Below are 25,584 nucleotides of genomic sequence, written 5' to 3'. Positions count from 1 at the left end.
CACAATCGCCAGGTACAGTGGGCTGCAGTGAGTTGCAGCCGTGATAGTGATCGCTTGGTCATAATTGGTCTTGTTCATCCTGATGGTTTTCTCTTCGTGCTGCAAGCACTTTAGAAACTTTTCAGCCGTCTGGGACCCCTGTACACAACGGGAGCATTAGCTTTCCCCATCACATCGATCGTACCCCGAACCCACAGGCCTCGTGCTCCTGCGCTTTTGTATGTGTTGGGGTCGGGCCGATGTCAACGGTTTTGATCAAGGCTTCTGGAGTCGGGGTAGATGATGTAAGGTACTGACATCTGGTTCTTGTGGTTGTCAATTTTAGGATATTGTCGCCTTCCTTGGACATGGATGTAATGGCCCTCTGCCCACGCCTAGGCAATCCTCTCAGTGGGATTCTAATAAACCAGCTCATGAAGCGTAGGCATCGCTCACAAAGTGTGTTTTCCCTCATATCTCGATTGGTCCAACAGCCTGCTGAAGTGTTTTATCCACGCTAGTGATACTTATCACCCGGCTGGATCATGAATATATTGATCAGGTTGTTCCATTGGGCTGATCCTGTGCATATTGTTTTGTTGCCTTCGTTGCTCCAAAGACGTTACGGCTATATCATTCTGTTTCTCGATTTTGGTGACCTGGGATATGGGGGTGGGTTCGCATACCAGCCCATATGAGCCCATCTTCTTGGGGATAGCTAGAAGGCCTGTTTGAATTAACGCCGGCTGGAAACAAGGCTGACCTGATCGCTAACCTCATGCAATCGTCCCCTCTGTTGATGATGTTGACCATGGCCTGTTTTATCTTGTTAGTAGGGGGTAAGTCTAGTAGATCCCCCTGATGTACGTGTGAGTTAGCTATGTCTAGCGAGTTTATCGATTTTATCAGCCCACCGAACCCCCACCTAGCAATCCTTCTCTTGATGAAGACTGGGTGCGATGTTGTCTATAGTCTCGGTGAGTCACCGACTTCTTGTTTACCCTGGAAGTAAGGCTGAACGCACTAACGGCACCATTCTGCTGTTTATCAGTCTTTGCCGTTATTTGAAACTTTAGACTTCCCAAATCGCATCCCTCAAACTTTGTCAGCGATCAGCAGCTTGACGTCGCGATGTCTATGTTCTTATCCACATGCATGCGCCAGCCTCTCAGATAGTTACCTGAAACCGTTCAGTCGCGCAAACTCTAGATCAACGACTCTGTGCTGATGTAATAGTTCAACGAGCTCAGGCTTCTCATACGGGAATAAGTTACTAAGCCCAGCTCGGGCTTCCTGTTTGAGTTGTTTCACAGTGTGCCCGATTCATGCAACAGCGACTAGCCCGGCTTTCCTCATACGGGAATAACCAGTCAACCCCAGCTCTCTGGCTTGGCGTTTGAGTTGTTTCACCGTGGGAGGGGGTTGTATGTTGAGTAATCTAAACAATTGGGGTCTCCTCATTCAGGAGTAACCCACTACACCTCGTTCTCTCGCAATCTGCTTGAGCTCTCGGACAGTATACAATCTCTAATTGGCCCACCAACAAGGGAGGTAACTCCTCCAACCTTAATCAAAACCACGAATCTAGTCCCCGGCCCAGCGCTATATGTAGAATAACCGTATCGATTCTGGGTTCAGGATAGCTTTCCCGTTTTATTATTTCCAGAACGTTGGGGATACACGTATATATATTAGCTGATTCAGTCAATACTTGTTCTCTGAAGACATCCAGCTTTGTAGTAACAATCATTTGAAAGTTGATGTGCCCCAATTCGTTTATTTCCTCTTCGAGTTTGCCAATGACCAGAGGTCTGATGTCATCAATACTACATTTACCCAGAAACATCAACCAGCTTCTCAGGTTAAAAGCCGGGGGTGGAATTCGAATGAATTGAATAGCAGGCATTATTATACCTAGGTGTACACAGTCTCTAATTGGGTCACTGGAAGGGAGGTAACTCCTCCAACCATTAAAAATTAATGAGAGCTACACCTCCATACTAAGGAGGCGCCTACATTCGTTTATGTAGTCCTTTTTCTTCTCGTAGATAAGCTGGTGCCTGACTACGTTTGCCCCGTGGGCTTTACATAAACAGTAATGGCATTTCACTCCAATACCGCACAGGGAACACGTGTAGTTCGCGAAACACCTCCTGTGGAAACAACAGTACCTCTCAGTCCTACATCTCCTACCGCAGGTCTGGGTCTTCCCCATAAGTATGTACTGGCATCAGTACGGGGCAGTTCTTATCTTTGGTATACTCATATGGGCACCTAGTTTAATTGCTTTACAATCAACGCAGTCGCTGCTAGACCCAGCACGACGAAGGTCAGTTCTCGGTCCTTTTGCCCCAGGGATGGTGTGTAGTACTGAGCAAGTGTGGGTTCCTCAATTGGTTCGAGAATACTACCTACTAACCGGCAAACCGACGTCATGGAACGTTTTAACGGCATGGTTCTCACGTTGGAGTCGTTCGTTAATGTAATCGAGCCTCTGCATACGTTTCTTCGCGTACTCGGCTTGCGTGGCTTGCAGTTTCTCGACGGCTATATCGTGCCGTTTTCGCTCCGCCTCTGCCTCGGCCGCGATAACTCCCGTAATTTCGAGAACAGGTAATTACTCCCGGAAAATGCCAGGGCGTTGACTAAAGCCCCGCCGGGGCTAAGAACATACCGTATTTATGGTACTGCAGGCAGCTGACGGCGCTCAAAGCGTGTTGGATAAAGGGGTCCTTCTCGAGGTCCTCCCACAGGTAAAGTCGACGTTCCCGGGGCAATGGGGAGGACATACGATGCCAAACCGGTGTAGATCTGCGCCATTGTCGAGCCTCTAGTCTTCGTCATCTCAGCCTCGAGCCGGGACTTGTATCTCGCGTACAGCTTATCAACCTCATCGGCGGGCAGTTTCTGGATTTTATCAAGGGTATAGTCCCCCCCAAAGTATTGTTTAGCCTTGTCGCTGACCGCAAGCGCCATTAGTTTCTCGTCATCAGGCAGTATCACTCGATTATCCCCCTCCACCAACAGTTGTTCGAGCAGGTCGTTGCAATCCATCCTAAAATGTAACAAGCGATTCTAAACTCTAATGATATAATAACCAATACAGGCGAAACACAGCGAGATGAAGGTTAAATTGCACACGATGAGCACTTCACAAACCATATAGAATAGTAACTTTTAATTGCTAAGAGCATTGCTAAGCTAAAACACCCTATAGTCCACGGGTTGGTCGGTCTTGAGCACGAGCTTAACATGCTTCGTCTGGGCTAGCTGCCTCTTCACCCGTTCCCGTTCTAGTTTGCTCATCACATCGTTCTCTCTCAAGCACTCCTCGAACGAATCCCTGTCCTTGCAGTGGAATAAGGCCAACCATTGCGTCTGCTCCCTGAGGTCTTTCAACACCGAGTTGAACTTCTGCTTTAGCACCCAGACGCTGTGCTTTGCGTGCCGGCCGGAGAAGGCCAGGTACGATAGCATGTCTCTCTTTTTTGTTATCTCCTTGTTAGTGCTGCAGTCGTCCAGGATAAACAGCCTCGATTCCCCCTTGAATTTCCCGTGATAAGCCTTCAACCAGTCCTGCAGACGTGTTCCCGGGTCGACTCTATATATGTCTGGGTCCGTCATCACCCAAGGTCTTTCCGTGTACGTTCTATTCATGTGCAAAGTAGGGCACATGATAACGATGTTACCACCACATCCTGGTAGTACCCCTCCAGCATATCCAACACGAAAATGGTCTTCCCACAGCCCGTCTGCTCGCACACTATGGCACAGTGCGGGTCGCGGGGTAGATTAGTAGATGGCTTGCACGAATCTCCAATTCTCTATATTAAGTTGCACGTCAATAATCACGTACAGATATAATTTCAACTTGCCCGCGGGTTGAGCCTTCTTGGTAATCTGGATGGTTATCCCCTCGCTGCTGTTGTCAATGCGGCGACCGCTGCCATGTAATTGATCATCGTCTGTGGATCGCATGTCGCGCGTACTTGGTGGTTGGGTATTCACCGATCAGCACGGAGGATAGATCCAGGTCCTTGATGACGTGTTGGTGTCGGGTCGGTAGTTTCGTTATCTCGTCCCACTGCTGGTGTGCCCTCATACCGGCACTGAACAGCTGGTTGGGCACGCCCTCGATGGTCACTTCCACCTTTTCAATCCCGGGGTTGAAAAGTTCTTGCTGTCCCTTCGGAACGGCTCGTAATCCTCCACGGGGACGATCAGCATACCTTTCATCGATCGCGCCAGCATGCTAGGTTGATGTTCCACTGCGTGTCGCTCTTATCCTGTATGATCGCTCTATGGTGCAGTATGCGGTCGTACAGGATGGCCACCTTTCCCGAGTACTGGTTTCGAACCTGGCTTGCCAGCTCGGGGCTAGTGAACATGTCGTACTCCAGAGAGATGTTGTCTATGGCATAACTGGCTTCATCACCGTTCGGCGTATGCACGACTTTGCTGTAGTCGTTAAACGTGAGCTTGTATTCAAGCCTATCACCCAGCGCGGCCTGGTAAAACGGCGCATGCCCCTTGAGCAACTCGAAGTCGAGCGGCACGCAGAACCGGCTCCCGTACGCTTCAGCGATGGCCTTTTCACCCGCTGAGATCTTGTGTAGCTGGTCTTGCGTGAAGCCGTACCCCACACGCAACCGAGTCGATTTGCTGACACTTGGTACACGTCATTGACGCATTCTCCCTCGCTTTTCCAGAGGTCCCCGTAGCAGTAAAATATGTCGCTGTTGTCGATGCTCAGCACCTCGTTGCCGCTGATCTTGATGGTGGTTTTCTTGATGATGGCTCGACCTACGTTCCGCATGTGCTCGCGTTTGTCGTGGGCGGAGGTCAACGTGAGGTTGAATGTCAGTCGAACCGTGCCGGGCACGATGAGGTCATTCTCGCCCAGGTTGGGGAACCTAACCAGCAGCGTTTGGTTCTGGTCTATCTTGCTGGGATTGTTGGTGATGGTCACCGACTGGCCACGGCTCTGACGCCTAGAGGCTCTCTTGATCTTCGGAAAGGATCTAGTTTTCTGCCATACATTGTTATATACATAAAATGTAAAAGTTTAATATAATTAATGGCTGAAGGCGGTCATGAGGACATCCCGATGGATGATATGGGTGCTGGTGCGCTCGATGATTGGGATTACGATGACACCTCATTCATGGGCGACACCGTTAGCAACGAACTATTAAAATCGACCGTCAACGACTACTACGACGCGTTGAAGCCAGATTGAAACTACGTCAATCCGTGGGGACGAGACTTTTCCAAGTTTACCATCGACAAGAAGGGCACGCTGCGATTGAAAGCTCATCCGGGGAGAGATCTCATGAACAAACACACGAGAAAACCGCTTGCTTTGTCTACGTTAGGCAATCGTCCTTGTGGGATGCAACTAATCCGTGAGGAACTAGGCTTCAGAGATTACGGTGGCGCATGGCCTAAGCTTTCCCCCGAAGGTCGTCCAAGATCTGCAAAACATCAGGCCCGAACTCAGCGGTGAAGGTGATATGCCCGAACGTGCTACAGAAACATCAGACACTACCGAAAATATATTGGCCACGTACCATGACAAACCCTCGCCTGGTTTCGAATTTCCTGTTCGAGAACTGCGAGGGCTAGACAGGGCATTGCGAACCATTTGTGGAGAACTCGTGAACAATATGGGGAAACTGAATGAAATTGATGAGCACATCGCTCACGGGAAAATAAAACTCTCTGAAACCCATCATCGAAAAACGGCTGCGTGACTTACAAGACGAGAGGCGGACTTGATTGGAATCTGCTTCCTCGAACCGGGACCAGCTTTGATCTCAGATCAACCGCGTGCGGGAAACCATCGATCTAGTCCTGAATGAGGACACAACGTTGGCTGACAGGATCCGAATCTTCCGAGAGCAAGGGATCACCATCGCCAGCATTCTAACTGCATTGGGCTTCATCATATCAACCCTGGTCGTATCGCTGAGTGGGGGTACACCAAGTGGTGGTACACCCACCCCACCAAGTGGTGGTGATGTCAGAGACTGGATAAAAATACATCTGAAATCACTCGGAGAAGCCCTGGCTAAAACTCGTGGGTAAGGCCGCCGAAGCCCTGCCCGGCATCCTGGGTAGCATCGTCTCGTGGTTACTTAGCACGCTGTCGAAAAACAGTCACGTGGCTCGGTCAAAACCTGTGGGCAGCCATCGTTGCCGTGGTCGGGCTGGTGTACGTCGCGGCTAAGGAATTTTTAACCAAATGAGACCGGCCGCGATCCCACCAACCACCAGCGCTGTTTTACGATCGATGTGTTCCTTTTTTTCGGCCACCTTCTGTGGTGGCAGGGGCTGTGGTGGTGTGGGTTGAACCCTGGACTTCGGGGGTGGTACGACTATACCCGTTTCACCCGTGGGAGGTGGGATGTGACTCACGTTGATGTCTGCATTGACACCCAACTTCTGGTCGGCCGTGGCTATGACTATTTCGTTGTTGTGACCCACCACTTTTTTACTCTCAGTTGCATATCGCTCGGAGCCATGTACAATCCCACGTCGAACACGTAGTCGACTTTTGACAGGGCGTATTCCAACACGTCTTGGTAGTGTCGGATAGCACTCAGTAGATCAACTGGAGCATTGATAGCATCCTAGACCTTAACAACGAACTGTTTCTGAGCGTCGTAAGCAGTCCCCTTACCGAGGATGTTGGAAAGCGTTTGCGTCTGCGCACCCAACAGAACCCACACGTACCTTTGAATCGAGTCGTTCAATCTTGTTACAGCGGCACGAGTGAACCCTCTCGACATGTCCAGCATGAACTTTTTCCAGTCATCCGCGGCTGGCTGCTCGAACCTCCAGACTCGGTAATCCTTGCTGTCATCGAAAGCCATGTAACAGTCATCCCACTCGTTTGTTGTGATGTGATGATACGACTTGTACCCCCATTCTTTCATCTTTTCACTGGCTTCCACGAGGGGCATGTTGTGAACGATTGGGATACCCAACCCATGGTTCGGGCCTGGCAAACGCCAATCCGTCTTCGGGTCTAGTTCGAATTCATTGCATCGGTTGTTTACTGCGTCCCATGCTTTGTCCTGTAGGAGCGGAGCGCTGATCTCTTTGAGGATAAGCCTGACCTGGTAGTGAGTCCGTTCAGCTGATGCACGCGATCGATAACACGTCGGGCCAACTCGAAGTCGCACTCTGCGATATCACCTACCTACCGCGATGGACCAACATCAACACCAGCAACAATAAGCTGTTCGTCAGTGGCGCCCGCACCCAGATAATCGATGGCTACTACAGTGTGTGCTCGCTAAGTGATGAGGTCTTCAAACCCTTGGGAGCTGAACTCAAGATGAACGACTCAAACGGCACAGTGGTGTTAACCAACAACGGAATAAACCCCTTGAGGCTCGGCCAACCATTGGCGAGGACACTCGGGATGTCGCCGGACGAGATAAAACCCACAACTACCGTCACAGGCACGAAGTTACCCGACCTAATACCGTACCGAGAGCTGTGCATTCATCTGTCAGTTGAGCACAACGGACAACATTCAAGGTGGCCACCCTTCCACGATACTGAGAGCTGTACCGGTGAAAACGGAGAAGTACATCGATGGCAGAATCGAGTCGTTTTCACCGCAGCAGTACAAGAGGTTAACTCGGGGCAATATCGGTTTTAGATATACAGCATAATCCTGTGAATATAGGATACCTGAGCATAACGCTGCACATAAAATGACTAGCGCACAAGGTCCCGGAATGAGGTTGAAAAAATGCATCAATGTGGGGATCTCCGACCTCGGGGACACACGCGGATTCGACGACCCCGGGGTAGATGGTAAACTATACGCCTTGCAGCTTAAAAACAGCATTTACAAACGCGTTGAAGTCCCCTCCATCGGTAGAACCCTAGGTGATATAGTAGATACCTCAGGAGCGGCCCTCAACACTCGGTTCGACCTAGTCCGCATCAGTGATGATAGATGGTCGGTATACCCATCGTTCGGAGGCAAACTGTTCGACTTGGAAGATGTTGAGAGCACGGACGTTGCTCGTAACAAGCCATATACGCTCGTCTTCACCGACGATGACAAGTGGGTGTTGTTACCCTCTCATGACTGGTTTCTCAACATTAGTCTCGGTTCCCCTTACGTGTTCACGGAGAACAAAGACAACTACCTAAACAAAGTTGTGAACAACGGAACCCTGCTCGTGGCTTACGTCCCGGCGCAGAGGCGTAGCGTAATCATCAGCCCAGTCTCCAGTATGGCAGCCCACATGCTGTCGAGCAAGCCCGGGATGCAAAACGTCGTATTGCAGGTGGTGTCTGAATTCGAAGGCGTGGTCAACATCCTGGAGAGTCTACTGGCGAACTCCACGCTGGTCATCCAAGTCTACCTAGGTGAACCACAGCGCGAAGTCGAAGTCGTGAAGGGGATCAAACTCCGGTGGGGGAAACAACACCAGTATCAGGTTTGCACTGTTTATGTGCGGTTGGGTGTCGATTCCCACACCAGTCTGCAGGGGGTCACCGTGACCGTGGAAGACACGATATCCCTCACCAAGATCTTCCTACCCGACAACATACACTTCATGGGGGTGAGGTGCACCCCTGAGAGGTTATCAGAAAGACAATTGGAAACTATCTTGTAATAGTATTATAGCAATGTCCAATCGTCATCGACCAAACGCCACGCTTAACGACCTAGGGGCACGGAGGGGTTCGATCTGCCCAGCGAGGAAGACGCCTTGTACGTCCTACACTTGAAAAACAACGTGTATAAGCGGGTGTCCCTGGTAGACTTTAAAGAACCCGAATGGTTGATCAATGTGGCCCTCGCCACCCCTTACGTCTCTTTTGACAAGGATGGTTATATCACCGAAATTAAGAACAACAGTATCTTGCTCGGGGGTTTCACCCCAGTCCCTCAGAGTATTAGAGTTTCCCAAACACCACACCGCCCAAGCTACATGTTAGATGCAGTCGGTGGTGATACCTCTTTATCATTCGGCTTATATGCTGACCTACCATATCCTGACCTACCATATTCTATAATGATGTCCCCAGGCTCCACACTCATCATAGAAGTCTTTATCAAAGACGGCATTGATGGGAGGGTTACATTCCAGCTCTTTTTACCTGGGGTGACAATAAATTTGTTAGATTCATATCCATTTTTGGACTCCCCATGTCGTATCGTCATACAACTGAGCTCGGACCCCTCACTGGGGATGCTGCCCCCCTTAAAAACTCCCCCGATGGTTAGTATAAAACAAGCGTTACCTATTGACCTTTCCTTTATTTTCCTACCCGAGAAGCTAGGCATTATAAGCTTCAAGTACATTGATCAACTATTAAATGAAGCCCAATTAAAATATATCTTGTAGTATATATTATACGAACAGGATGGGGCTGTACCCAGTCGTAGAAGAAGTAGCGAAGACACTGGAAACCGTAGACGGGTTTCGGTTGAAACAGTTATGTGACATAAAACGCCTACTAGAACAAGACCGCGACACACGGGCAGCATTGTACAATAAATACCATAGAGCTTTCAGTGTCGTGGATGGGGTTGATACCACCCTTATGGCTACCAGTATGGGGTTAGGGGCAGTAGGTGTGGGGTTGTTGGCCACCATCATAGCCGCACCCGTAGTGCTAGGCATCGAAATAACAGCTGGGGTGTCAGGGTTGGCTGGATTGGTGTTTAAGTGCATCGTAAGGCATTGAAACACGACGAGATCAGGATCCTAGCCGATGCAAAGTAAAACACCATAGTTGACCATATTTCCACCGCACTCACTCACAATAAAATCTCAGAGGAAGAGTTTCGTTTGGTCCTCTCTGAACTCACAAAATATCACGAAATGAAACGAGAGATTTGAAACAAGTCTCGTAAGACTGCCATCAGCGAAGACGAGAAAAAAAAGTACATAGAACAGGGGATACAACAAGCCCAGCAAGAACCAAAGAAATCATAGGAGATTCACGTTAAACTGTTTTGCTGAGATCAACATCATGTAGGGCAGCCACGGGCTGCCGTCAGAGAGGAATCACGGCACAATGTTACCCCCCAAGCAAAATATTTAACACTTACCTTGTCGAGTAATCCCAATAGTATCCTGTAACCAACTGTTTCCTCGAGGTAAACACGACATCGTGTCACATGATCAGGAAAATGTTGGTTTGTGGTCATAGTGACCAGGAAGTTAACTGGGGGTTCAAATCTGGTATATACAATAGCGGAGAGAGATAAGGGCCTGACAAAAGCTTCAATTTCTCCTAATCCTGACTATGATCTTTTCGAATGGTAGTGGAACACTTGAATCCCTTGAAGTTCCCGAAGCGGACGTACAATGCTCACCCACAAGTTACCTCCCTTCCTCTTTCCCGCACAAACGTACCATGTGACGTGCCCAGACTTGTCACTCTTTCCCTTTTCGCCCAAGCGGATGGTTGGGCGAGCACTGGAGTCCCGTATACGGCAATATTATTGTTTACTTTTAGGCCTATTCTTCTAAATTAAGCTGTGTATGGTTTTGATTATAATTACGATGTATTATTTGTAAAATTTTGTTGAAATTTATTGACTTTGAGTCGTGTTTTCATCGTGTTGTAACCGTGTTTACAACTCATGAAATCGTGCTGTGTGTGTAAACACAGGTTGTCTCTGGCTGATCCTCACCCCCAATGTCCATCGTGTACAGATCCATGTTCATCTACCTTGCGTTGTATCTATTGTATTGATTTAACTGACTTACAATTTAATCAATATCTGTCTTATGTTTATAGACGTGCCATGGATCGGGTGAAAAAGTCATCTCTAGTCACATGTGATAAATCTGGAGATCAGCCTAAAAACGTATGTTACTTGCTGCTGATGTTCATAATAGTGATGTGTTGCCTAGTACATTACAGGGCCGGTCTGCGGCAAAGGGGACTAAGAAAAGGTCGTCAACCTCGCAACCTACGCCGTCCCAGTCTAAAAAGAAGACGGTGTCCTCTTCTACTACGCACAGGAAGTCTACGAGTACTAGATCTGAGGGCAAATCTACACGTGCTACAGCTGCTACTGAGAGATCTTTCAACGAGGAGATCGTACCACCTCATGAGAAAGACATGTTTGACGACCCCCCTATACTACTACCTGAGGTATCGATGACATCTACGACGCAGTCGATGTCTATAACTACCAGATCATCACTCATAAATGTCACAGCAGGCCAGCTGTCCGACATAAGACCTCTTCCTTCGAGGACAGAAGTTGAGGCACGGAAAACAGCATCTCAACCGATTCAACAGATGCAGAACTTCGCCCCGGGGGAGTTCATGACGCAGTTTCCCAACAAGATGATGGCTATGATGGAGCAGAGATTCCAGCAAGAATCAAGGAAGAAACAACAGTCTGCCGACATCGTGCGCAAACCCACTGGCCTGCGCGAATCTATACCCATCAGAGCTACAACTGCAGTTGACGTTGGGAACACACTCCTCCGCGAAGGGCTCCACAACTGGACGACTCTATCATACTACAAGATGATACACAGTCCACGTTCGCGAACCCCTAAGAAGCCTGCCTCTACGCCTAGCCGATCCAGATCGAGATCACCCCGCAGACGTTCGCGAAGGCACAGCTCACCACAGGGAGGTTCGCGAAGAGGTTCCAGAGAGAGACGTTCGCGAAGGGAACGCTCCCACGACAGACGTTCGCACAGGGAGGAATCATCAGCTGCAGGTTCGCGAACCCAGGATGAAGGTTCGCGAAGGGATACAGGCTCACACAGAGAGACGTCAACTAGACACAGCTCCTTGGCTCAAGACATTGCGGACTCCGTCTTCTCAGACTCGAAGTAACGGCTTGGATTGCTAGCGGGTTGAGCCTAGAGTCTCCCTCTAAAGATAAGAACGAAGTTGACACCTACATGATGAAGGATGATGACTTCGACTCCGTCACAATCCCACCGATCGAGCCTATATCCAGCGTACCGGACAGCCTGCGCACAGCCTTCGCGAAGGCTTCCAAGTCCCAGACGCAGCAGCTACCATCTTTTAATAAGAGGAAATTCCCCCTACATCACATGGAACCATTTGTGAAGGCGCCGGAGTGGGACGACAACATCAAATTGGTCACTGATGCCAAGACTAAGTTGTATAAGGTGGATGATAAGAAGTTATCACAAGTAGATACAGCTTCTAGAAGATCTTTCTTCTGACTAGCAAGATCTAGAGCCATCAACGAAGCGTTGATACAGAAATTCCAGAATTCCACTACGGAAGAGGATAAAATGATCTACTCGGCCCTTATCACACAAAAGAAGGACCAGTTCTTCTTATTGGACCACCTCACAGCTATTTTTCGACGGGAATCACCTTAATACGTAGACAGGGTCTACTGGCGTCCTGCTCCTGGAATGACAGATTTACGCAGCCTCTACTACGAGCTCCGTGGGAGGCGCCTACCATCTTTGGAGGTCTATTGGACGATGCAGCCAAACAAGCTACACAAGACTCCAGAGAGGTGATGATGATCAAGACCATAGACACCTTGGCCAACGTCATCCGCCATACATCCCAGAGATACAACAACAAGTCTAAGTACGCTGGGATACAGAGAGCTAAAGACAGGAAGTCCTCCAGCTCCAGAGGCGGGAAGGACTCTTTTCGTCGCCCTTCAGGCAACTACAGAGGAAACTCAGGAAGAGGCCGCGGCCCCAGAGCTTCCAGAGGTACCAGACGCTGATGCCAGGGGTCGGAACGACTGGAGTCGTCCACCCCCAGCCGTTCCTGTAGAACTATCGACAGTGGGTGGACGTCTACAAATCTACAAAGGTACTGGAAAAATTGGGGCATTTTAAGAGACGACTACGCCTCTCAAGTACTAAAAGAAGGGTACAAAGTACAACTGAAAGATGCTCCTCTGTTAACCCTCAGCCCGATGGTCTTCAAGTACGCAGAGGAGCAGTCAGACAGATTACAAGAAGCCATCAACGCACTTCTCTCAAAAGATGCAGTAGAGATAATAGACCAGAATCATCTCACCCCAGGCTTCTATTCCCCAATTTTTCTAGTACCAAAGAAGAACTCCTTAGAAAAGTTCCGACTGATTTACAACATGCGCAAATTCAACAGAGACTACCTACTGAAACCAGAGAGGTTCAGCATGATCCACCTACCGCAACTGAAACAACTCGTCCGTCCAGCAGACTACATGGCCAGCATAGACTTACAGGATGCGTACCTGCACATCCCGATACATCAAGAATCAAGAAAGTATCTTCGATTCCTGTTCAGAGGGCAACACTACCAATGGAGCGTGCTACCGTTTGGAATATCTTCGGACCCGTGGCTATTCACACGAATAACCAAGCCTATAGTCGCATACCTTCATCAACGAGGTCTACGCAATGCCTTCTACCTGGACGACGGGATTCAGGTCCACCAAGATGCATGTCTACTCAGACTACAACTAACATTCACGATCAAGTTGCTCACTCAACTGGGATGGTTGGTGAACCTAAGGAAGTCAGAATTGGAACCGAAACAAGATCTACAATTCCTGGGGATAAGATTCATCACTACAGAGAATCGTATCGTCGTCCCAGAGGATCGATGGGTCAAGATACAAGCCATGATTCCGCCAGCAGTCACCTCTCCGTTAACACTACGATCATGGCAAGTTCTACTCGGTCTACTAACCTCGGCACAAGACTTGACGCACATAAGAAGGTTACAGCTAAGACCGCTACAACGGTTCCTCATAAAGCGTCTGGACAGTGTTGACCCGATCCTGCTGCCCGAAAACCTCAAGAGGTATCTACTATGGTGGACACACAGGTCGAATGTCTGCAAAGGAGTCTATTTACAAGAGCCGGCCTTGAGACACACCTCTACGCGGATGCCTCGTTGCAAGGATGGGGAGCACATCTCAACGATCAAGCAGCGCTGGGAAAGTGGTCTCATACAGAACAAAAGCTCCACATCAATCTACTAGAGATGAAAGCAGTGATCAATGCCGTACAACTATGGTCGAGCTTGCTGAACAACAAGATGTTGATGATCCACACAGACAACTCCACAGTGGCGTTCTCTATAAATCGGCAAGGGTCCACAAGATCACCAAGCCTACTGCAACTCACATTCCAGTTGTTCCAGATCACGCAGAAAGCAGACATCTGGATAAAGGCGTGTCACATACCCGGAGCCAAGAACGTACTGGCAGACGCTCTCTCAAGACCACTACACCCGTCACCAATGGAATGGATGCTCCATCCCGCAGCGTTTCGGAACATAAAGGAAATAGCATATCCCTTCCATAGACCTGTTAAGCCACGCGAGGTTCAACAAACAACTGCAGACGTTCGTCTCACCAGTTCCAGATCCTCAAGCCTGGGCAACAGATGCACTGAGCATGTCGTGGGAAGGACCAAGCGGCTACGCATTTTCCACCCCGATACTACTGCCAAAAGTACTGATCAAGATCAAACAGACACAGGCGCTCCAACTGACTTTGGTAGCTTTACTGGCCAGCGAGAGCATGGTTTCCAGATCTACTAGAAAACCTAGGAAGCCCAGTAATCAAGCTTCCAGATTGGCCGAACCTACTGATACATCCGCACACCAAGCAAGTCCATGGGAACCCAGCAGTGTTCCAGCTACACGTGTGGACCGTATCAAAATGTGTTTGAAGAAAAGAGGATACTCCGCCAGAGCAGCCAAAGCAGTAACACTGGCGTTACGCAGATCGACTCGCAACTTATACGACGATAAATGGCTGAAGTTTGAAACTTACGCAAGGCGGAAAGGCTTCACAGCGGTAATAGCTACGCATCCTCAAGTGGCGGAATATCTATGTCATCTGAGACAGACTAGACATCTAAAAGGTTCGACTCTATCGACTTACCTGGCCGCTATCAGTACAGTGATTACCATGAAAACAGGCATCAAGTTGAAAGTACCAGAATTACTTGCCCTACTGGGATCATTCAAGTTGGAAAATCAACAAAAGAAATTCAGAGCCCCAGCCTGGGACCTGAATGTAATTCTCTGTCATCTTACCAGTGATGTCTACGAACCACTAGACCAGATCACGATCGAGCTGCTAACACAGAAAACGCTGTTCCTGCTAGCGTTAGCCACTGCAGCTCGCATATCTGAGATACATGCGCTGGACTACGGTCGAACGACGTTCGACAGAGGGCATAATAATACAGTTCATCTAGGACTTAGATGGGACTTTATTGCCAAGAATCAACTACCTGGTCAACCAGATAGACAATTCCATGTACCAGCGCTGTCTACAGTCCTCGGCCCACAAGATATAGAGGACTTATCCTTGTGCCCAGTCAGAGCCTTGAAGATATATCTTCAAAAGACTAAGACGAGGAGAAGGAAATTCAAGCGCCTATTCATCCCATTATCAACTGAGACGTCAACTGAAGTCTCAAGAACGACCATATCGTTCTGGATGAGAGCCGTTATATTGAGAGCCTACAAAGCAGCAGGACTAGAACCTCCTAGAGCTTCCAACCCACACGAAGTGAGAGCACTGGCGTCAACACTAGCTCTACACGGAAATTGCTCTATACCGACAATAATAGAGGGCTGCTTCTGGAAGTCGGACACGGTGTTTGCCAACCACTACCTCCGAGACATAGCCACTGAAGATGTCTCAGGCATTCACCAATTTGGGCCTCTCGTTGTAGCACAGCAACTAACGGTTCCTCAAAGGCGCTGAGTTGAAATCTCACCCTTTATCACGTTGACTTGTAGATGACTTTTACTAGGAAAAAGTATTAGTTTGAAAGTCCATGCGCACAGTCTAAGACAGACTAGCATGAGTGATTAAGATCCTGTGCGGGTAATGACCTTACCTGCACATAAAGGGGTTGCAACTCATTTATGATAAAGACCTTATCATAATCCATGGGTTGTTATAAGATATCTAGTACAGGAGAATACTAGTTTATCTAAAACCACATGAATCAGCATGATTCAACTTGTCTGAGATTGAAGTAAGACAAGAAGTGGTCCCCCCGAGTTACTACGCAAGTTGGAAGAATAGGACCACGGAAATGCCGTTTGCAGTTCCCATGGGGGGGATACAGGACGTATCTAAGGACAGCTGTTGAATCCAGTGGCTTGACCCACCACCTATTCCGACGGATTCTATAAGCAAAAGATCATGAGTCAGGATAAGGAAAAATATGTAAGTTTTTAAGTAAAATTGATATTTTATACTTATCCTGACTCATGACGAACAAGCCCTCCCAACCTCCCTGTTGAAGACACTTGCGATTTGACAGCAGATCCAAGTGCATGGGCGAAAATTATAAGGAGAGAGTGACAAGTCTGGGCACGTCACATGGTACGTTTGCGCGGGAAAGAGGAAGGGAGGTAACTCGTGGGTGAGGATTGTACGTCCGCTTCGGGAACTTCAAGGGATTCAATGTTCCACTACCATTCGAAAGGGAAAGGGAGATAAGCAAAAGATCATGAGTCAGGATAAGTATAAAATATCAATTTTACTTAAAAAGTTACATTTTCATAAATGAAGCTTTACAGAGGCTTTTGTTGGACTTGATCTCGTACTGCAATTGTGTATACTACTAGCCTGATTCTTGGGTATGATTATCCCCATAGCACATATTGTGGGGTTATTAGAATGGACACTGTCTGTCAGTCTGAGATGTCGTTTCTGGTGCAGACCTTTGAAACTATACTCAGCAGCAAAAGAAACGTCAGTTTTGATTTTCCTACGCAGAAATCATAACTGTAAACTCATTTAATGTTTTGATTGTATATTTTTGACAACATCTCCATGTTTTTCATGTATGTGCTGTTCACAAGAACCAGCCCTATAAAATGCACCCCCAAACCTGGTTGAAACATTCACATTACAACATCAGCAGGATGCCGCGACTCACGACAGCTCAGAGGAACCAGGCACTAGGAAGACTTGAAGCTAGCCACACTGCCCAAGCTGTTGCTAATCACTTCCAGGTCAACGTTCGGACCATCTACAGGCTGCAGCAAAGTTTCCGGGCCACCAACACCACAAATGATCGCCCCCGTACTGGCAGACCAAGGGTGACCACAAGATGACAAGACTGCCATGTTGTGCGACAGCATGTACAGAATCCCTTCATGCAGGCATGCGAAACAAGCATGCCAGACAGTGGGAAGACATGAAAGACCAGTCAGTACCGATACAGTATGCCGGCATCTTAACAGCGGGAACCTCCATTGCCATAGACCTTACCATGGACCTATCCTCACCCCTCGTCATCAGCGTGAACCTCTACAGTTTGCCCTACAACACCAAAACAGGCGATACAGGCAATGGAGAACTGTTCTGTTCACAGATGAGAGTCGGTACTGCGTTATCAACTGCAGATGGCAGAACAAGAATATGACGACGCCGTGGCCAGCGTTACTCAGACCAATGTGTTATGGAAAGAGACTCATGGGGAGGTGCAAGCATCATGGTATGGGGTGGAATAGGCCTGAACCAGAGAGTGGGCCCTGTGGTGTTCCAGAACCTTGGTCCAGGGAGGAGGTGGCATCACAGCGGTGCGCTACATCGACCAAGCTCTCAGACCCCATGTCATACCACATTTCGCACGTCACCGGACAATGCCCGGATAATGCCCCGGGCGCATACTGCCAGAGCTACATGGGACTTCCTACAGCAGAATGGTGTCAACATTATGCAGTGGCCAGCCCTTAGTCCTGATTGAAACCCAATTGAACATCTTTGGGATGAAATTCAGAGGAGACTGAATAATGTCATACCAAAGACGAACACAGACGATTTATTGCACCAGGCCTTTCTCAGAGTGTGGTTCCAGGTGCCAATGTCCTTCATCAATCGATTGGTGCACTCCATGTATAGACTGGAACATTACATGATGTGATGCAGTTATTGCAGCTCGTGGTGGTAAAAAAATGTGGTCACACTAGATGCTGAAGTCAAGAGTCTGAAAGGACTGCAAACGTTCCGTAATGTCTTGGAATTGATGTGTCAGGATATTGTACACACAAAATTTTTTTGATCCGCTTATTATATCCATTTCTGTAATGATTTGATTACAGTGTCTATCTTATTTTGAATATGTACTGATGGTTTTGTTTGCTGCTGAGTATACATTATTTCTTCACCAAAGTTAGCTCATAGATAGGTCTCGTAGTGAAATGGTGCTCTTTTGATAATTTGGATATTTTTAAAGATATATATTTCAATTATGTCAATAATTTTGACATAGTCTGGAAAATGCAGTTGTGCATTCATCCTGAAACGTTCATTTTTATTCTCTGATGTCAGACCTTTATGCCCTTTTGAAGTCTTTGTAGGACTCCTATTTGATAGTTAATATTTTCTTCCATATTATTCATTATTATATTATATCAACCAACAGAACTCTTATTTGCCCTAGGCAGGGAGCTTGTGATTTTGAATTTTACCTTGATTTGACCTCAGTATCAATATAATGTCAAATATGTGCTCATATGACTGTGATATGATAAAGCCTAAGGGTGGGAATGTAACCGGAAGTAATGTCATCAGTATTCTCAGAACTGAAAGTGACATTATTTCATGATACCTCATGTGAATTCTGGCTATGATGAAATAGAAGTAGGGCATCTGAAGACATTATCAAACAATCGTTATCATTGTTCTTGTAAAACTACAGCCTTTATTACATCAGGAATTTGTAACTCTCACTCAGGCATATATCTTCTTGTTGTTGATCAGTGCTATTTGATTGAAAATAACAGTAGCTTCCCCACTTTGTACAGTTTCATTTGCAGAGGAGGATAGAGCTTTCCTCACAACTATTGGGCATGTTGTCAATTCCAAGAAATTTAGTTGAAAATGTTAAACATTTTTTAGTGTGATTGGCAGCCTCAACAGAAATTGTGACATTACAAGAAGTATACTTAGAATTATGCATAATCTATTGTTTGATGTTTGCAAGTATCTTTACAAAATCTAAATAAAATTTAAATGTTTTTGAAAGGCCAGGATCAACCAACATTTCAGGAAATGCCTGCTACAATATATTCACTATATTATATGTATAAATGTGACTTAGTAAGTGTTGGATCTAATCCATAGAGATCCAAGTTAGAATTTGTCTTAGCAAACCATGCTTGTCGTTAGAGGTGACAATTGAGATCAGTTGGTCAATTTCTGCTGACTTCATTTTCCTATCACGTTGATTGATATTCATGATGTCAATCGTATGTTTGTTTGAGACTTGATCATTTGCAGACAGCTGTCTAGGAAATCACTGAGCGGTGCAGTGTTGAACATCAAAGAAACAAGTGTTGGATCTTTGACATTGTCAATACAGGTCTTGAAGCAATGATTTCATGCTTGAAGGGCATGGTGATAGGTTAAGATTTTGCTGGCTCTGAGAAAGTATTGTTTCAGTGCTAATTCTTATGAACATGTCTAGTTAATTATTTGTTGTAATGTTTCAGATGGAGAGTGGGAATCACTTGAGATATCATCGTATTCCAGCCCTCCAGAGCTGCCTGATGTGATGAAGCCCCAGGATTCCTCTTCCTCACATGCCCAAGAACAATCAGCATCTTAGACTAGTTTCTCATTCACTATTCACTTCTTACCATCTTGGAACTTCTCACCACTAAACTGCCCTTTTGTGTATTGCTGCACCAAGGCTGCAGATAATGATAATCCAAACAATCAAGAATAAACTGTTCAATCTTAGTAAAAGTGTGACAGTAACAAGCAGACTATTGTTGAAGCATCAGTTACACAACAATTAAATGTTGAATGTTCTTACTCAAGTTCACCTTCCTTGAATCACAAATTATATTTTACTGGAAAACGTCGGTAGATATTTTAATTTGTTAAGTGTAACATGTCTTTTCATTGTGTAGCATATATCAGCTAAACTGTGTTAAACAGCTTATATTTTGCGATTTGTTTTATCATCTGGTAAAGTGAAAGAAGAGGTAATTTCGTGTGTCCTGTGATGATATCCTGTTTCATGTTAGGCCATTGACTTGAAGTGGTTTTTACCTCATTTGATAAGCATAACTGAGGCCTGTTAATACTTTTATGACATTCAAAAGTTCAGCAGCGTCAGACTCCTAGGAAAACTGTTGCAATGAATTTGGACTGTTATACATTTAAAAAATGTCAGAAACTACTACAATTTGTCAAAGTTAATGAACTGAACAAAAATTATTGCACTAGGTAGTCTTTTTTTGTAAGGAATAAATCTAATAAAATATGTGTAAATAGAAACTCATGGTTTGTTTGTTTGGGGTACCAGGCTGGGTGTATTGCCAATTTCCCTCACACCATTGATCCATACGGATGATGAAGATGAGCTGGATATTTTCAGTCAGGTCAGCTTTCGGTGTCAACAGTCTACCTATTTTGGAAGGAGCTCCCTCATGTGTAGCCTGTCTGGCGAGAGGGACTGTACTGCTGGCACAAAATGGATCCCAGCAGTGTCAGCAAAATACTGATTTGTGGGACTTTAAACCATTTGGGACAATCATTGTTATGACTCATCCTCCCCGTATCCCTTCACAGCCCAAATGGGGGCGGTGGCGTAGCCTAGTGGTTAAAGCATTCGCTCGTCACACCGAAGACCCCGGGTTCGATTCCCCACATGGGTACAATGTGTAAAGTCCATATCTGGTGTCCCCTGCCGTGATATTGCTAAAAGCAGCATAAAACTAAAACTCACTCACAGCCCAAATAGCTGTGAAATTGATCATGAGTTCACCAGCGCACATCAGCCTAGAGGTTCCTAGAGGGTACTACCACATCATTGTGCATTTAGACTCTTCTGTGGTTAAGACCTGTGGCATATTCTCAAAACAGAAAGTATATACTTAATTCAAACATAATTATGGACTATAATGCATCATAGTGACACCATTTGGAAACCATCCCATTTCTTATATTCATTCGAAATTCTGTGGGTAATATACACTGCACAGTCTCATTGAAGTAATCAAATAAAAAAAATCACCAAAATAATATCCTGATAAGACCATGGGCAATAAGTCCAAGAAATGTCTGTAGATTCAAAGGGATTCATCTGGACGCTTCCGATACTGCCATCCTATACAACCCTAATTCCAAACACATCTATTAGCCCATGCTACCTTATATTAATCTCAATTATTATTTCAAATACATTTATTGTTGATATTCATAATTATACTTAAAGGCAAAAAATATTTTGACACACAAACAACAAACAATGAGTGTTAAGACTTTTACTGACGCGAATAACGTTATAACATGGAAGGACAAATGTTTCAAGGGATGATAACAATCAGCAGCTCGAAGTGCACCTACAAATGAGCCACAACACACGAGGGAGTTGACAAGCTAGTTCAGTTGCGAATGTGTCCACCTTTCGCGTGAATGTCAGGCCGGCACCTTTTCTTCCTTAAGGCCATTAAGCGTTCATGGAAGTCCCGGGGAAAATCATAACATATTCGAGGAAGGATTTAGCGGAGTTCACATGATCACAATGTCACCTTTCCTTGGTGCAGCTGTTGGTCAGTTTACCCTGGATCTATGCAACTATGGTATGGTTCATTATCTAACGGATTTGTCAGTGAAACATGGGACCAGCTGCTTTGTAGGGTATTTCCGCATGGTGGTCAAAGCCATCAATTGACTTCCACCTAAATACATACGAACACAACCTGGCAGCCATCCCAGATATGATCCAGCATGTGATCCAGTGGGTGTCTTACGACTTTAGGATTAGGGTTGGGATCTGGGCCCCGTTTCACAAAGCTCTCGTAGCGCTACAACTATCGTAAGTCAGTGTTACACTATAGGGGGGTAGGAGTGAGTGAGTTAATATTTAACGTCACATCGGCAATATTTCAGCCATATCGTGACGAGAACATTTTACATGGAAATGGAATATGTATATATTATAAAACCTGTCATCAAAGGACAGTAAAACAACTAGAATATCACAATTAGATTTAAAACTAGTGTGGAAGGTTAAAACTAATAGCACTATTAGGACAATACAAGATAAAAACAGGCTATAGATCGCCAACCACTGAAGGTCGATCACCATACTAGGGACCATGGGGACTTACGGTACCTTTGCTACCTGCATGGACCCTAGCTGGATTTACACCATCCCTTCAGCCATTGGCGTTTATACTGAGATTTAGCCATACATTAAAATGACAAAAATACTACGATTAAAAACCTGGTAGACTTAAATTTACTTGAAATGTTTTGGGACTTACGTACCCTCTCAGGAGGACAATAATTTTACAATGCTTCAACCCCCTTTGAGGGTACAGCCACTAACAATCGAAGTTGATAATCTAAACAACCAATTATAAAACCTTATCTATTTACAAAGCATATCAAAATTCATTTAATAAATCTATCTCTTTTAAAAACACAATGATTAAATGAAAATTAACAGTATTCAAAAGGCCCTTTACTGTTTTGATATTGAAATATTTATCCCTTATGATGGAGAATTCAACACAGTCAAGCAAGATATACTTGACAGTGACTCTCTCATCACAAGGGATACAAAACGGAGGATCCTCGCCTTTCAATAGATATACATGAGTATATCTTGTGTGGCCAATGCGACATCGTCCCATGATGACCTCTTCAAATCTGGACCGACAACCCAAATAGGTGTAACCGATATAGGGTTTTTATTCAATGTAATTTGTTAAAACCTACTTGTGTGTCCCACTTCTTTTGCATCAGATCATGGATGTAGGTTCTAATGCTAGCTTTGTAATCAGAGTATGGAATACGAAGTGGTGTCACAGATTTGTTGAGTGCTGCCTTGGCAGCAATATCGGCCATTGTATTCCCAGAAATACCAACATGGCTGGGTAACCAACAAAAGACGATGTCGCATTGGCCAGTAGCAACATCATTATACAATTCGATTATTTCAATTAAAAGTGGATGTTTACAAGAGAGACTTTTTATGGTTTACATTTGGAGTGTCTATTAATATATTTAAGAGCTGTTAGTATTGCGTTTGCTTCTGCTGTGAAGATAGAGCTATTATCTGGCAATCGAGACGATATTGTTCTGGATCCAATGACAGTAGCACAAGCTACTGCGCCACCATCCTTGGACCCATCTGTAAATAAGGATTTGTATGTATTATATTTAGTTTTTAATTGATTATATTCTTGCCTATATTGGAATTCATTAGTTTCGGATTTTTAAAAGCTGTCAGTGTTAGGTCAACCTGTGGCCTCACCAATTGCCAAGGAGGAGAAGAAAGAAGACGGAAAGGAGCTATATTGTGTAGCTCAATGCCAGCAGCAGAAAGGAAAGGCTTGACTCTTAGTCCCAGAGGCGGAACAAGAGAAGACTTTTTGTTGTACAGATCCTCATAAAGAGGGTTGAAAACACAGTGGAAAGCAGGGTTAGACTCGTTAGAATATAGTTTGGTAATATATTGTAAAGATAGTTTTATACGGCGTTGTGCAAGAGAAGGCTCATCTGCCTCGACGTAGAGACTGTCAACAGGAGAAGTTCTAAAGGATCCAAGACAAAGTCTTAGACCTTGATGGTGGACAGAATCTAAAAGTTTTAGGTTGCTTTTGCAGGCTCTACCATATACGATGGAGCCATAATCAAGTTTAGAACGGACTAATGATCGATAAAGTTTAAGGAGGGTAGCCTGATCCCCTCCCCACTTAGAATTGGAAACGACTTTCAATAAGTCAAGTGCCTTCAGGCATTTAGTTTTAAGGGATTTAATATGCAGAAGAAAAGTTAAATGGGAGTCAAAAATTCGGCCCAAGAACTTGGCCTCCTTTACAACTTTGATGGAAGTGCCATTTAAAGATAGTTCAGGGTCCTTATGAGGCTTATATTTTCTACAGAAATGTATGCAATTAGTTTTTGATTTAGAAAATTTAAAGCCTTTTTGAAGACACCATTTATTTATTTTGATTAAACACAACTGTAGTTGCCGTTCAATAGTATGCATATTCTTACCACGACAAGAAATGTTAAAATCATCCACAAAAAGTGAGCCATCGATAGAATCATTTAAAACCTTGGATAAACTGTTGATCTTAATGCTAAACAATGTGACAGACAAAATACTGCCTTGTGGTACACCCATTCTCTTCCCACAGAGGTTACTTGTCATATCTTCCTACGAACCTCTGTTCTAATACGGCCATATTTCCCGGTTCTCGTAAACTTCCCTAGCGGCAAAAGATCGCAACACGAATTATCTCCCTTCTTTCTATCCAATCAGAACACGTGTTACATCGACTTAGATTCAACTTGACTAACACAAGCAAATGTGGGGCCACAAATATCCCCCCATCTGCCGGGGACTTGTGTTGATATTACACACAAGACGTTTAATGGCTAGCTTGTCCGTTGTCAACAAGGGCGATGGAGACGCCACTGATCCGCCATAACATGACTGAGTTCTGTCTAGAAGAAACGTTTGCGCATCGCGCAGGGGAAGAGGTTTAGTTTTCTCGAAGCATACGGAAATTACCGAGGCCTTGCGAATGATCACTTTTGAAACAACGTCGCTGATTGCACAACTAAATCTGATTGCCTCCAATCACGAGTCTTGAACGCTCACACCATGAAAGGGCCGTATTAGAACAGAGGTTACGTAGGAAGATATGACAGGAGTAACCTCTGTTGGAAGAGAATGTGGTACACCCTGATCCTGATTATAATGGTCAGACAGGGTTGAACCCACTCGGACTTGAAATTGCCTGTCGGTTAAAAACTGTGATATAAAAAGAGGTAAACGACCCCTTAAACCAAAATCATGTAAATCCTTTAAAATGCCATGCTTCCAGGTGGTATCGTATGCTTTCTCGAGATCAAAGAATATCGATACTGCATGTTGTTTATTTACTATTGCATTTTTGACAAAGGGTTCTAATCGTACCAAATGATCAATGGTACTACGATTTTTCCTGAAACCACATTGAATATTTGTTAAGAGGTTATTGGTTTCAAGATACCATGTTAACCTATTGTTTATCATTCGTTCCATGGTTTTACAAACACAACTCGTTAAAGAGATTGGTCTATAATTAGACGGATCTGTATGATCCCGACCAGGTTTTGGAATTGGGACTACAATGGCATTACGCCATGAAGTTGGGAAATTCCCTGAAGTCCATATGGAATCAAAAATATTTGGAAGAGTTCCCAAACATGATTCAGGTAAATGCTTCAAGAGCTGATAGTGAATATTATCAGCTCCTGTTGCTGTATCATGAGCTTGCTCAAGGGCAGTGTGGAGCTCATGTAATGAAAATAATTCATCATAGTCTTTCGCCATTGTCTGAGTTAAAATTTATTCTCTTTTTCTCTTGTTGTTTCTGATATTTTTGAAATTCTGGTACATAATTTGACGAAGAAGAATGTTTGGCGAGAGTTTCACCAAGCTTATTGGCAATGTCAGACTTATCAGTTAATAAATTATCACCATCCTTCAGATGGTGGACAGTAGATTTGGAACCTTTGCCCTTTATTCGTTGAATCATGTTCCACACCTTTGAAATTGGTGTGCGTGAATTTAACTTGGAAACATAATTTTGCCAAGACTGACGCTT

At 45.4% G+C, this 25,584-nt stretch overlaps 1 protein-coding gene across 1 annotated transcript in view; it reads left to right on the top strand.

The window, feature by feature from the left end:
* The window catches only part of LOC124290710 (elongin-B-like), a 29,623-nt gene extending 9,375 nt beyond the window's left edge, over positions 1–20,248 (top strand). The window contains exon 4 of the mRNA XM_046727513.1: positions 19,456–20,248. Within this exon, the coding sequence (XP_046583469.1) occupies positions 19,456–19,571 (116 nt within the window). The 3' untranslated portion in view covers positions 19,572–20,248. The remainder of the gene's footprint in view (positions 1–19,455) is intronic.
* The last annotated feature ends 5,336 nt before the right edge of the window (positions 20,249–25,584 follow it).

Source organism: Haliotis rubra, unplaced genomic scaffold (genome assembly GCF_003918875.1).
Source record: "Haliotis rubra isolate DU_JTF1 unplaced genomic scaffold, ASM391887v1 Scf471, whole genome shotgun sequence".
NCBI classification, from domain to species: domain Eukaryota; kingdom Metazoa; phylum Mollusca; class Gastropoda; order Lepetellida; family Haliotidae; genus Haliotis; species Haliotis rubra.
Note: the sequence above shows the minus strand (reverse complement) of the source record. Positions and strands in the feature narration are given on the sequence as shown.